The 14,509-nt window shown below is 51.4% G+C and overlaps 1 protein-coding gene across 1 annotated transcript; it reads left to right on the top strand.

Moving 5' to 3' along the window:
• Positions 1 to 13,249: 13,249 nt before the first annotated feature.
• Positions 13,250 to 14,101, top strand: LOC138356092 (uncharacterized). Its single transcript, XM_069311770.1, has one exon. It carries the CDS (start codon positions 13,250 to 13,252, stop codon positions 14,099 to 14,101), a length of 852 nt encoding a protein of 283 aa, XP_069167871.1.
• The last annotated feature ends 408 nt before the right edge of the window (positions 14,102 to 14,509 follow it).

Below are 14,509 nucleotides of genomic sequence, written 5' to 3'. Positions count from 1 at the left end.
CCGAGTCGGTCCGTATTGGAAGACCGGGCTCTGTAGCCTCCGCTGCATTGGGCCCCGACCTTGCTCCTCCTTTGGCCTCTCTGACTCCTTCCCCTGGCTCCCCTCCCTCCTCTGTGGTTGGGTCGAGCCCCAAGCCCCCAGTGGTGACTACCTCGTCCCCTGGTGCGGCTCCTTCTCTAGTTGTAACTACTGCGCCTTTTATCCCCTCTCTCTCTGGGGGTTCTCACCGCCGTTCTCGTCACGGCCGCCCTCGCTCGATTCCTTCCAGTTCTGCTACCTATCAAGCCTTGTTTGGTCCCGCTTCGTGGGCCAAATATTTTGATCTCCTCCCTCTTGATTCTGCGCCTCCTGACGATTTCTCCCTTCATCGACATCTCATTGATTCCGTGGATGCCTCCATTACTTTTAACCCCACTCGTCTCGGTACGCGTGTCGTTGCTGCTCCTTCTCAGGATGCTGCTTCCCGCTTGGCTGCCTTATCCTGCCTTGGCGAGACCCCCGTTCGGGTCTCGAAGAACGTTCAGTTGAATGCCAGTGTTGGCACTATTTTGCTCCCGCCCCATGTTGCGACCGGTGTTCGGGACCTACGCGACTGCCACGACGATATTCGACATATCCTCGCTGCCCAGGGCCATTCTATTCTCCAGGTGGACACGTTTACTCGTCCCCCTCGTGGTAGTCGCCGTCAACCCCTCCGGGTTGTGAAGATTACCTTTGATGGTAGGACCCTTCCACCCTCTGTCATTCTTGCTGGTGCCAGGTGCTCTGTCCAGGAGTACATTCCTTCTCCTCGGCTCTGCAACAAGTGCTGGAGGTTTGGGCATGGTGCCCTCCGCTGCTCCGGGACTGTCTCTCTCTGTCCTTTGTGTGGTGGCGAAGGTCACTCTAAGTCGGAGTGCGCTTCTCCCCAGGCTCGTTGCCTCAACTGCGGTGAGGCCCATCCTACCTTCTCCCGTGCGTGTGTCCATTACAAGCTTGAGGCAGCCGTCCTCAACTTGAAGCACCGGGAGCGTTTATCTTTTCCTGAGGCGAGGCGCCAGGTTCGCCGGCTCCCGCCTTATGCTAATATCTCTTATGCTCGCGTGTTGCGCTCTTCCTCTCCTCGTCCTTCCCGCCTTCCTCAGACTCACAACCGTTTCCAGGCCTTGGACCCTGATGCGCCCACTGCCCCCTCCTCTGTCCCTTTGGGTTCTCTCCCGAAGGATCCTCCTCCTGGTCCTCTGTCTGGGGTTCCCCTTCCTTCTACCCGGTCTGTCGTGTCTTCTGTGTCTCCTTCCTCGTCCCCCTCCGATCCTCCTTCCCATCCTCTTCCTCCATCTATCGGCTCTCCCCGCCGCCTGTCGGTGCGGGCGGATGTCCATCGCTCTCCTAACGGCCGTCGTGTGTGCTCTCGTTCGGCTTCTCCTGTTGAGACACTGGAATCCGTTGCCCGGTACGTAGTTGCTGGGACACCGGTCTCTTTAAGTCAGAAGCGTAAGCCTGGCTCCTCTCCTTCCTCTTCCCCGGCGGGTAAGAAGGCTTCGCTTTCTTCCTCAGCTCCTCCTTCTGGCTCTGTTGCTCCTTCCACTCCCGTTTCAGTGCTTGCGCCCCCTGTTCCTGCTATGGAGGTTTCTTTGGCCCCTGCTTCCCTTTCGGTTGCTGCTCTTGCTGGGGTGCGCTCCTCTCTTTCTACTCCCCCTCTTCCTGCTGCTGTCCTTGACTGCTCCTCTCCGTTGTCTCCTCCTCCTCCTCCTCCGGACCCTGCCCGCCCACCTCTGATCTGTTCTCCCGTTTCCTTCCCTCCGTCTTTGCTCAGTTTACCCATGCCCCCTAACCTTGACTTTGCTGACCCTGATATTCTTTAACGTGCTCTGTTGGTCTTTCGCCTTTGTTTCTTCCTTGTTCTCTGTTTTTGTCCTTTCTCTTCTCGTCGTTGTCCATTCTTCAATGGAACGTTCGAGGTTATTACGCCAATTTCCTCGAACTCCAACTTCTGGTTTCGCGGTTTTCGCCCCTTTGTGTCTGTCTCCAGGAGCCGATGCTTGGTGCTCGTCCTGGTCGTTTTCGTGGCTATTCCTTTCTCTCCCCCCCCCCAGCCATTGCTGGGGCTTCTAATTCTTCTGCTCTCTTGATTCGGGCTGATGTTCCCTTTGTTCCTTTACTTTTTCCTTCGCCTCTCCATTGTTCTGCTGCTCGTATCTTTGTGGGGAAATGGTACACAGTTTGTTCCATTTATCTCCCCCCGAGTGTCCCGCTCTCTCTTCCTGATTTGAAACACCTCCTAGACTCCTTGCCGGAGCCTGTGCTCCTGCTGGGTGACTTCAATTGTCGTCATTCTCTTTGGGGTGACGTTCTGACGAATACCCGGGGTCGCCTCCTTGAGCCGTTTCTCCTCTCTTCTTCCCTGTCTCTTCTGAATTCTGGTGAGCCCACTCATTTGGACTCTCGAACTCGCACCCTTTCTTGTCTTGATCTTTCTCTCTGCTCTTCTTCTCTTTACTTAGATTTCACATGGCAGGTTCTTGATGACCTCCATGGAAGTGATCATTTCCCCATCCTTGTTTCCTTTTTCTCTTTTCGCCCTTCCCTCTCTTTCCCTAGGTGGCAGTTTGCTAAGGCGGACTGGACCCTATTTTCCCTCAGTGCTACTCTCTCTGACCTCTCCCTTCTGCCCCTCTCTCGCGCTCTCCTCCTTTTTCATGACACTGTCTTCGACGCTGCCCTCCGCTCTATTCCTCGCTCTTCCTCTCGGGGTCCACGGGAGTGCGTTCCCTGGTGGATTGCGGACTGTGCTTGGGCTGTCCGCTGTAAGCGTGCAGCCTGGAAGAAGCACCGCCGTAGGCAGACGACCGATTCTTTTCTTTTCTTTCGGAAAGCGAGTGCGGTGGCCCGTAGGGCCATCCGTACGGCTAAACGTGAATGTTGGGCATCTTATGTCTCGACAGTTACGTCCGAAACCCCTCTGGCCCAGATCTGGAAGCGTATCCGCAAGATAGCGGGTAAGTTCGTTCCCGATGTTTCACCGGTCCTTCACCTCCATGATACTCTTGTGGCGGACCCGTTGCAGGTCGCTTCCGAACTGGGTTCCCACTTTTCTTCTGTTAGCTCTGGTCTTCATCTTCCCCAATCTTTCCTTCTTCGTAAACCTGTCCTTGAGTCTCGTCCTTTAGATTTCTGCACTCATCTTCAGCTTCCCTATAATGATCCCTTCTCTCTCTCTCTGAACTTCGTTCTGCCCTGGCCCTCTGCGGTTCTACGGCGGCGGGCTCCGATGGTATTCATTATGAGATGCTTCGCCATCTCCCTCCGAGCACGTCTCAGTATTTACTGAGTCTGTATAATCGGATCTGGGAGTCGTCGTCAGTCCCTGAGGACTGGCTCGATGCCGTTGTCCTCCCTGTTCGCAAACCGGGGTCTCTGGGTACTTCCCCTAAGGACTTTCGCCCTATTGCTCTCACAAGTTGTGTCTGCAAACTCTTTGAACGTATGGTTAACGTTCGTCTGATGTGGTTCCTGGAACACCATCACCTCCTCTCCCCTTCTCAATTTGGTTTCCGCAAGTGCCGCAGCACGACAGATGTCCTGGTGAACTTGGAGGTCTATATACGTACTGCTTTTGCTGCGAAGACCTCCGTTGTTGCCGTCCTTTTTGACCTAGAAAAGGCTTACGACACCACTTGGCGTTATCATATCCTATCTCAACTTCATTCTTTTGGCCTTCGTGGTCATCTCCCTCTCTTTCTCCGCAGCTTCCTCTCTCGTCGTTCCTTTCGGGTGCGCCTTGGTACCGCTCTCTCTCCCTCTTTTCAGCAATACGAAGGTGTGCCCCAGGGTAGTGTTCTGAGCACTACTCTTTTTCTGGTTGCCCTCAATGGTCTTCTTTCCTCTCTTCCTTCTGGTGTCTTCTCCGCTCTCTATGTCGATGATCTTACCCTTTGTTGTCAGGGTGATGATTCGCCTCTCCTTCAACGCCGGCTTCAACTTGCGATTGATGCCGTGTCGTCTTGGGCCACAGGTCATGGCTTCAAGTTCTCTACTTCTAAGACTTGTGCCATGACTTTTACGCGGAAACGGGTTGTTCTTCGTCCCTCTTTGTCACTTTATGGTCATCCCCTTGAATACAAAGATTCCGCGAAGCTTTTGGGGTTATTCCTTGACACTCGTTTGTCTTGGTCTCCCCATATCTCTTACCTCCGTGTTGAGTGCTCTAAGGCCCTTACCCTCCTTCGGGTCTTGTCCCATACTTCTTGGGGGGCAGATAGGCGCACTCTCCTTGCTTTACATTCCTCTCTCGTCCTGTCTAAGCTCGATTATGGTTGCCCTGCTTACTCGTCTGCTTCTCCTTCTACTCTTCGCCGTCTTGACGCTTTGCACCATACTGGGTTGCGCCTCAGTTCTGGTGCCTTTCGTTCGACTCCCGTCCTTAGCTTGTATGTTGACACTGGCTTCCTGTCTCTCCAGGACCGCCGTGATCGCTACTGTCTTCGCTATCTTGCGCGGTCCTTGCAACATCCTTCCTCTCGCCTCTGTCGTGCTTTAACTTTTACCCCTCCTGCGGTTCCTGTTCCTCGATACAGGATTCTCTCTCCGTTCGTATTTCTGATGTTTCTCCTCGTGTTGTTCCTTCTTTGCCCCCGTGGAGGGTCCCTCTTCCACGGTTTTGTACATCCTTGACTCGTATCACTAAAGCTTTTACCCCTCCTACAGTTCTAAAACGCCTTTTCCTCGAGCACTTTTCTTCTCACTCCCGCTCCGTTTCTGTCTTCACCGATGGGTCTAAGTCAGCGGACGGTGTTGGCTACTCTGTTGTTTTTCCTGATCGCACTTATATGTGTCGCTTGCCTCCGGAGACTAGCATCTTTACAGCGGAACTTTATGCTATTCTCTATGCTCTTCGTCTCCTGCTTTCTCGTTGTCAGTCTTCCTTTGTGGTTGTTGTTGACTCTCGTAGTGCCCTCATGGCTCTCGGGTGCTTTAATCCAGTTCATCCGGTAGTTGTCGAGATCCAGCATTGGCTGTTTCTCGTTCACAGTAAATTTAAGTCGGTTGAGTTTTGTTGGGTTCCCAGCCATATTGGCGTGTCTTTAAATGAGCGTGCGGATGCTGCCGCTAAGGAAGCTGTCCGCTCTTGTCCCATCTCTCGTAAAGGCGTTCCGTATTCCGACTTTTACCCGGTTATCCATTCCTCAGTCCTTACCCGTTGGCAGGCTTCTTGGTTGTCTGTTACTGGTAACAAGCTACGTACTCTTAAATGTTGTGTTTCCTCGTGGCCGTCCTCCTTCCACCGTAACCGGCGGTGGGAAACAGCTCTAGCGAGGTTGCGTATTGGCCATACTCGCTTAACCCATGGTCACTTGATGGAGCGCCGCCCTGCTCCTTATTGTCCTAGTTGCATTGTCCCTCTTACGGTCGTGCATGTCCTTCTTGAATGTCCTGACTTCCAGGACGAGCGTGTGTCTTGCTTTCCGACCGCCCCTCGCGGTCACCTGTCCCTCGATAGAATTCTTGGTGACTCGGATACTTTTGATATCGTTCGCCTTATGCGTTTTTGTTCTCGTATTGGCATCCTTGGTGATATTTAGCGCCCTCTGATTATTTTGCGTATTTGATGGTGCTACATAGCCTTCCCGGTTTGGTGCCTTCTTTTGATAATTACTTACTTACTTCCTTACTGAATAATGTCAACAGTGTCTGCTGGCAATTTATTGATGATTTTCACTCATTTAATTTATTTTTCCTTAAGTCTGATTTAGGTGGATAATCATATGAAAAGTTTTTGTGATTAGGTTAATTCTGGCGTTTCAAGTTCCTGGCTTTGTAATGACTGAATGGCACTTGGCAAACAAGACACAAATGTTTACCTCCTTTAACTGTGAATGCAAACTTTGTTCCACAAGTATCGGAACTTTTTATATAGTCATGCATTTCTTGCTCTGGATTCGGGTAGAAACTTATAGAATATTCACATTCTCAAGAATTTTTTACTAGCCGCATATTAAAGGTCAAAGAGCTGCAGTTTTTGCCGCCCTGTGGCCAAACCACAGCTTGTAATTTGTCATCTATGCAAACCAAAAAATATAGTTTATTGTTTTGATTGGCAGTTTAGGTTCGTGTTGTGTTGATGGATGTGAATGATGTGAAGTTATTATTTGCTTAGGAGCAATCATTGGCCCATATTATTTATAGATAGAATATGGTGTAATACTTGGCTCTTACCGATTACCTTTTAATTATTTTATAAAGAACTGGACGATTGTTTCAACATAAAAGGTCACTGTCCACTCTTAGTAATTAGAAGTGTTACAGAACTTACTTGACAATTATCTCAATATACAAAGTAACTGTTCACTCACAGTAACTATATGTTATATGTTATAGAACTTGCAGGAAACACTGTGCATGTTAGTGACCTTACAAGAATGTAAGTAAGTAAGTAAGTAATTATCAAAAGAAGGCACCAAACCAGGAAGGCTATGTAGCACCATCAAATACGCAAAATAATCAGAGGGCGCTAAATATCACCAAGGATGCCAATACGAGAACAAAAACGCATAAGGCGATCGATATCAAAAGTATCCGAGTCACCAAGAATTCTATCGAGGGACAGGTGACCGCGAGGGGCGGTCGGAAAGCAAGACACACGCTCGTCCTGGAAGTCAGGACATTCAAGAAGGACATGCACGACCGTAAGAGGGACAATGCAACTAGGACAATAAGGAGCAGGGCGGCGCTCCATCAAGTGACCATGGGTTAAGCGAGTATGGCCAATACGCAACCTCGCCAGAGCTGTTTCCCACCGCCGGTTACGGTGGAAGGAGGACGGCCACGAGGAAACACAACATTTAAGAGTACGTAGCTTGTTACCAGTAACAGACAACCAAGAAGCCTGCCAACGGGTAAGAACTGAGGAATGGATAACTGGGTAAAAGTCGGAATACGGAATGCCTTTGCGAGAGATGGGACAAGAGCGGACAGCTTCCTTAGCGGCAGCATCCGCACGCTCATTTAAAGACACACCAATATGGCTGGGAACCCAACAAAACTCAACCGACTTAAATTTACTGTGAACGAGAAACAGCCAATGCTGGATCTCGCCAACTACTGGATGAACCGGATTAAAGGACCCGAGAGCCATGAGGGCACTACGAGAGTCAACAACAACCACAAAGGAAGACTGACAACGAGAAAGCAGGAGACGAAGAGCATAGAGAATAGCATAAAGTTCTGCTGTAAAGATGCTAGTCTCCGGAGGCAAGCGACACATATAAGTGCGATCAGGAAAAACAACAGAGTAGCCAACACCGTCCGCTGACTTAGACCCATCGGTGAAGACAGAAACGGAGCGGGAGTGAGAAGAAAAGTGCTCGAGGAAAAGGCATTTTAGAACCGTAGGAGGGGTAAAAGCTTTAGTGATACGGGTCAATGAAGTACAAAACCGCGGAAGAGGGACCCTCCACGGGGGCAAAGAAGGAACAACACGAGGAGAAACATCAGAAATACGAACGGAGAGAGAATCCTGTATCGAGGAACAGGAACCGCAGGAGGGGTAAAAGTTAAAGCACGACAGAGGCGAGAGGAAGGATGTTGCAAGGACCGCGCAAGATAGCGAAGACAGTAGCGATCACGGCGGTCCTGGAGAGACAGGAAGCCAGTGTCAACATACAAGCTAAGGACGGGAGTCGAACGAAAGGCACCAGAACTGAGGCGCAACCCAGTATGGTGCAAAGCGTCAAGACGGCGAAGAGTAGAAGGAGAAGCAGACGAGTAAGCAGGGCAACCATAATCGAGCTTAGACAGGACGAGAGAGGAATGTAAAGCAAGGAGAGTGCGCCTATCTGCCCCCCAAGAAGTATGGGACAAGACCCGAAGGAGGGTAAGGGCCTTAGAGCACTCAACACGGAGGTAAGAGATATGGGGAGACCAAGACAAACGAGTGTCAAGGAATAACCCCAAAAGCTTCGCGGAATCTTTGTATTCAAGGGGATGACCATAAAGTGACAAAGAGGGACGAAGAACAACCCGTTTCCGCGTAAAAGTCATGGCACAAGTCTTAGAAGTAGAGAACTTGAAGCCATGACCTGTGGCCCAAGACGACACGGCATCAATTGCAAGTTGAAGCCGGCGTTGAAGGAGAGGCGAATCATCACCCTGACAACAAAGGGTAAGATCATCGACATAGAGAGCGGAGAAGACACCAGAAGGAAGAGAGGAAAGAAGACCATTGAGGGCAACCAGAAAAAGAGTAGTGCTCAGAACACTACCCTGGGGCACACCTTCGTATTGCTGAAAAGAGGGAGAGAGAGCGGTACCAAGGCGCACCCGAAAGGAACGACGAGAGAGGAAGCTGCGGAGAAAGAGAGGGAGATGACCACGAAGGCCAAAAGAATGAAGTTGAGATAGGATATGATAACGCCAAGTGGTGTCGTAAGCCTTTTCTAGGTCAAAAAGGACGGCAACAACGGAGGTCTTCGCAGCAAAAGCAGTACGAATATAGACCTCCAAGTTCACCAGGACATCTGTCGTGCTGCGGCACTTGCGGAAACCAAATTGAGAAGGGGAGAGGAGGTGATGGTGTTCCAGGAACCACATCAGACGAACGTTAACCATACGTTCAAAGAGTTTGCAGACACAACTTGTGAGAGCAATAGGGCGAAAGTCCTTAGGGGAAGTACCCAGAGACCCCGGTTTGCGAACAGGGAGGACAACGGCATCGAGCCAGTCCTCAGGGACTGACGACGACTCCCAGATCCGATTATACAGACTCAGTAAATACTGAGACGTGCTCGGAGGGAGATGGCGAAGCATCTCATAATGAATACCATCGGAGCCCGCCGCCGTAGAACCGCAGAGGGCCAGGGCAGAACGAAGTTCAGAGAGAGAGAAGGGATCATTATAGGGAAGCTGAAGATGAGTGCAGAAATCTAAAGGACGATACTCAAGGACAGGTTTACGAAGAAGGAAAGATTGGGGAAGATGAAGACCAGAGCTAACAGAAGAAAAATGGGAACCCAGTTCGGAAGCGACCTGCAACGGGTCCGCCACAAGAGTATCATGGAGGTGAAGGACCGGTGAAACATCGGGAACGAACTTACCCGCTATCTTGCGGATACGCTTCCAGATCTGGGCCAGAGGGGTCTCGGACGTAATTGTTGAGACATAAGATGCCCAACATTCACGTTTAGCCGTACGGATGGCCCTACGGGCCACCGCACTCGCTTTCCGAAAGAAAAGAAAAGAATCGGTCGTCTGCCTACGGCGGTGCCTCTTCCAGGCTGCACGCTTACAGCGGACAGCCCGAGCACAGTCCGCATTCCACCAGGGAACGCACTTCCGTGGACCCCGAGAGGAAGAGCGAGGAATAGAGCGGAGGGCAGCGTTGAAGACAGTGTCATGAAAAAGGAGAGCGCGAGAGAGAGGCAGAAGGGAGAGGTCAGGGAGAGCAGCACTGAGGGTAAAGAGGGTCCAGTCTGCCACCTAGGGAAAGAGAGGGAAGGGCGAAAAGAGAAAAAGGAAACAAGGATGGGGAAATGATCACTTCCATGGAGGTCATCAAGAACCTGCCACGTGAAATCTAAGTAAAGAGAAGAAGAGCAGAGAGAAAGATCAAGACAAGAAAGGGTGCGAGTCCGAGAGTCCAAATGAGTGGGCTCACCAGAATTCAGAAGAGACAGGGAAGAAGAGAGGAGAAACGGCTCAAGGAGGCGACCCCGGGTATTCGTCAGAACGTCACCCCAAAGAGAATGACGACAATTGAAGTCACCCAGCAGGAGCACAGGCTCCGGCAAGGAGTCCAGGAGGTGTTTCAAATCAGGAAGAGAGAGCGGGACACTCGGGGGGAGATAAATGGAACAAACTGTGTACCATTTCCCCACAAAGATACGAGCAGCAGAACAATGGAGAGGCGAAGGAAAAAGTAAAGGAACAAAGGGAACATCAGCCCGAATCAAAAGAGCAGAAGAATTAGAAGCCCCAGCAATGGCTGGGGGGGGGGAGAGAAAGGAATAGCCACGAAAACGACCAGGACGAGCACCAAGCATTGGCTCCTGGAGACAGACACAAAGGGGCGAAAACCGCGAAATCAGAAGTTGGAGTTCGAGGAAATTGGCGTAATAACCTCGAACGTTCCATTGAAGAATGGACAACGACGAGAAGAGAAAGGACAAAAACAGAGAACAAGGAAGAAACAAAGGCGAAAGAGCAACAGAGCACGTTAAAGAATATCAGGGTCGGGATCAGGGTCAGCAAAGTCAGGGTTAGGGGGCATGGGTAAACTGAGCAAAGACGGAGGGAAGGAAACTGGAGAACAGAGCAGAGGTGGGCGGGCAGGGTCTGGAGGAAGAGGAGGAGACAACGGAGAGGAGCCGTCAAGGACAGCAGCAGGAGGAGGGGGAGTAGAAAGAGGGGAGCGCACCCCAGCAAGAGCAGCAACCGAAAGGGAAGCAGGGGCCAAAGAAACCTCCATAGCAGGAACAGGGGGCGCAAGCACTGAAACGGGAGGGGAAGGAGCAACAGAGCCAGAAGGAGGAGCTGAGGAAGAAAGCGAAGCCTTCTTACCCGCCGGGGAGGAGGAAGGAGAGGAGCCAGGCTTTCGCTTCTGACTTAAAGAGACCGGTGTCCCAGCAACTACGTACCGGGCAACGGATTCCAGTGTCTCAACAGGAGAAGCCGAACGAGAGCACACACGACGGCCGTTAGGAGAGCGATGGACATCCGCCCGCACCGACAGGCGGTGGGGAGAGCCGATAGATGGAGGAAGAGGATGGGAAGGAGGATCGGAGGGGGACGAGGAAGAAGACACAGAAGACACGACAGACCGGGTAGAAGGAAGGGGAACCCCAGACAGAGGACCAGGAGGAGGATCCTTCGGGAGAGAACCCAAAGGAACAGAGGAGGGGGCAGTGGGCGCATCAGGGTCCAAGGCCCGGAAACGGTTGTGAGTCTGAGGAAGGCGGGAAGGACGAGGAGAGGAAGAGCGTAACACGCGAGCGTAAGAGATATTAGCATAAGGCGGGAGCCGACGAACCTGGCGCCTCGCCTCAGGAAAAGATAAACGCTCCCGGTGCTTCAGGTTGAGGACGGCTGCCTCAAGCTTGTAATGGACACACGCACGGGAGAAGGTAGGATGGGCCTCACCGCAGTTGAGGCAACGAGCCTGGGGAGAAGTGCACTCCGACTTAGAGTGACCTTCGCCACCACACAAAGGACAGAGAGAGACAGTCCCGGAGCAGCGGAGGGCACCATGCCCAAACCTCCAGCACTTGTTACAGAGCCGAGGAGAAGGAATGTACTCCTGGACAGAGCACCTGGCACCAGCAAGAATGACAGAGGGTGGAAGGGTCCTACCATCAAAGGTAATCTTCACAACCCGGAGGGGTTGACGGCGACTACCACGAGGGGGACGAGTAAACGTGTCCACCTGGAGAATAGAATGGCCCTGGGCAGCAAGGATATGTCGAATATCGTCGTGGCAGTCGCGCAGGTCCCGAACACCGGTCGCAACATGGGGCGGGAGCAGAATAGTGCCAACACTGGCATTCAACTGAGCATTCTTCGAGACCCGAACAGGGGTCTCGCCAAGGCAGGATAAGGCAGCCAAGCGGGAAGCAGCATCCTGAGAAGGAGCAGCAACGACACGTGTACCGAGACGAGTGGGGTTGAAGGTAACAGAGGCATCCACGGAATCAACAAGATGTCGATGGAGGGAGAAATTGTCAGGAGGCGCAGAATCAAGAGGGAGGAGATCAAAATATTTGGCCCACGAAGCGGGACCAAACAAGGCTTGATAGGTATCAGAACGGGAAGGAATCGAGCGAGGGCGGCCGTGACGAGAACGGCGTTGAGAACCCCTAGAGAGAGATCGAGAGGTTAAAAGGCGCAGTAGTCACAACTAGAGACTTAGCTGCACCAGGGGACGAGGTAGTCACCACTGAGGGCTTGGGGCTCGACCCAGCCACAGAGGAGGGAGGGGAGCCGAGGGAAGGAGTCAGAGAGGCCGAAGGAGGAGCAAGGTCGGGGCCCAATGCAGCGGAGGCTACAGAGCCCGGTCTTCCAACACGGACCGACTCGGGGGCTTGGTCGCCCACCCCACGAGCCTGAGAAGGTAAAGGAGAAACAGTAGAACCAGTAAACATCATCGCTACGAGAAAAAATATTCATTCACGAATGTGCCCCCACATCCACCACGGAGCCACAATTAGAGGCAGGACACCCAACAAGAAGCTATCGCCGATCATGCCGGGGCCCCCTAGGGGTGCGTCGTGAGTATACGCCCCACAAACGCCACTTTAAGAATCGACAGTCCGTCGAGATCGGGTTCAGTGACGAAAGGGGGATTGACAATAAAAGGTTCCCCTCGCTCTCTACTTTGGGTACTACAGTTCTACGGGTGCAAGAGTATGCCTCCTCAAGCATCCGGGCGTCAGAATAGAAGAAGTCCAAAGGAAGAACCAAAACAAGCAAAAGGTCGGCAGGAAACGGCAAGCAGATAGGAGAAGAGGGGGGGGGGGAGAAAAACGAAACAGAAGGAAAAGGCGCTCAGCACAATTGGAGAGGACGGCAGCAGGAGCACAAGGCTATAAAAGGGGACAGAGGACTGTCCCAAGGAGCATCATACTCCGGCAGCCGCCCACTAAGCCCCCCTCACAGCATCAACGAGCTGAGCGGGGAGGGGGCAATAGAATGTTAATAGATGAAGTAACTGGTGCGAATTTCACTTTGCCTCAAGTCTCCGAAATTTTGTTGATGTTCCTGGGATGGTTTTGGGCAGATCTAGAAATGCCCGAAAGCCTTTGCGAGTTAGTGGCTTAAAAAGAATGTAAGAACACCAATGTTATGTACTCTCTCAAGAAAATGTATCTTCTTGTATATAAATGAATAAATAAATTCGTTTGTTTAATTCTAATGCTGGTAGGCGAGAACAGTTGTGAACGCCAGCTAGCGCACAAGTACATGAGCGCCCAAAATACTTTTACACAAAAGACATGTACAGACAGGCGTGTGGCTTCTGACTTCTTTTTTTATTGATTAATATTACATTTTAGGCGCTTACCTATAAGAGTTATCATTATACGTAAGTATATCTGTCACATAATAAATATAAAAGGAGCCTGTCCAAAAACTGACAAAAGTGTTGTGTTTTGTGCGTTGTATCGTGTTTGTGGTCATTCGTGGTGTGTTGTGTTTACGCTGGCGGGCGGCGTCCTTATCAAGCCCGGATTATGTCCATCAGCCGGAAAGATTTACTGTTCCAAGTGCTTATCGGCAACTAACAATGAAGATTTACAACCCTCCCAGGCGCAGGTGTTACAAGTGCCAACGGTGGAATCATGTTGCAAGGAACTGTTGGAATGATGAGCGCTGTGGCCACTGTGCCGGAAAGCATGCAACGTCTGTGTGTGATGCTAAAAAGGGTGGTGCACTGAAACTGAGGTGTGCAAACTGTCACATGGAGGGAGTTCCCGCCTGGCATGAGGACTGTGCCTCACTCCCGCCGAGACGGGCTGCCAGGGGTACAACAGCTGGGGGCGCCAGTAACCACCCTGGCTCATCTGCTGTGCCCCCACCGGTCACTCCGTCACACTCTCCTCCCTTACCCAACCACTCCAACGCCACGGCTAGTAGCTCGAGTGACACAGTTGTAGGCCCTACCAATTCATGTTGGTCGGGGGGCCTGGATCAGGCACAGAAAATTAGTGAGCTTATGCATACAGTAGAAAAACAAAACAAAATTGTGGAAAACCTGACCAAGCAGATAACCGAACAAAATAAGGAAATCATGCACCAAAAGACGATGATAACCACTCTTCAGGACATTGTGAGAGTCTTAACTGAGTGCAGGCCACACCACCCTGGGGTACCACCATGTGCTCCCATGCGGCCAGCACCCCGGGGCAGACCCCAGCAGGGGGTGTCCCAGCCCTCACACCAGCTGGGCTCTCCCACCACGGCTCCCCACACCCCAGCCTCATCAACGCAGTGTGCTATGAACAGAGGTAAACTATTCCACGTAGAAACGCATAGTGCTGTCGATGAGTATTATGACGCAACTGATCCTGTTAATGAACGTAGTGACACTGAGGGTGAGAACTTTGTAACGGTTCTATTATTACGTAAAGTATGGTGACAATAAACACAGACACTAAGATACTATATATATATTTGGTCGAATATACAGAAGTACACAGGTGATACTTTGGTGTGAGTTGAGCGCACTGAGCGTCGGTACAGTATCTCGCAAGTGTCTGCTCTAGACCACACTTGAAAGTAGACTAGTTAATGTTTGCTATTCTGCTGCTTATATACTCGGGCAACACCTCACCGTGTTGCCCGGGCAACGCCTCACCTCATTCATCTCCAAAGGTTGACAGGAATATTAACAATGCATTTGGAGCGAGTATATTATTGGGATAATCTACTCGCTACAGAACTCCCCCTCCCAGGGGATGAAAGGAAAAATACTTGATCAAGGAACTTAGCTGGTCGGTGAATTGTACGCCCTGCTCGCGTTACATAACCATCAAAGTTAACTTCC

Source organism: Procambarus clarkii, chromosome 6, assembly GCF_040958095.1.
Source record: "Procambarus clarkii isolate CNS0578487 chromosome 6, FALCON_Pclarkii_2.0, whole genome shotgun sequence".
Lineage (NCBI taxonomy): Eukaryota > Metazoa > Arthropoda > Malacostraca > Decapoda > Cambaridae > Procambarus > Procambarus clarkii.
The sequence above is the reverse complement of the archived record's forward strand: the minus strand, read 5'-3'. Positions and strand labels throughout refer to the sequence as shown.

What these genes read in the sequence shown, in the direction of transcription:
- LOC138356092 (XM_069311770.1), top strand. Translation starts at nt 13,250, where the DNA reads ATGAAGATTTACAACCCTCCCAGGCGCAGGTGTTACAAGTGCCAACGG.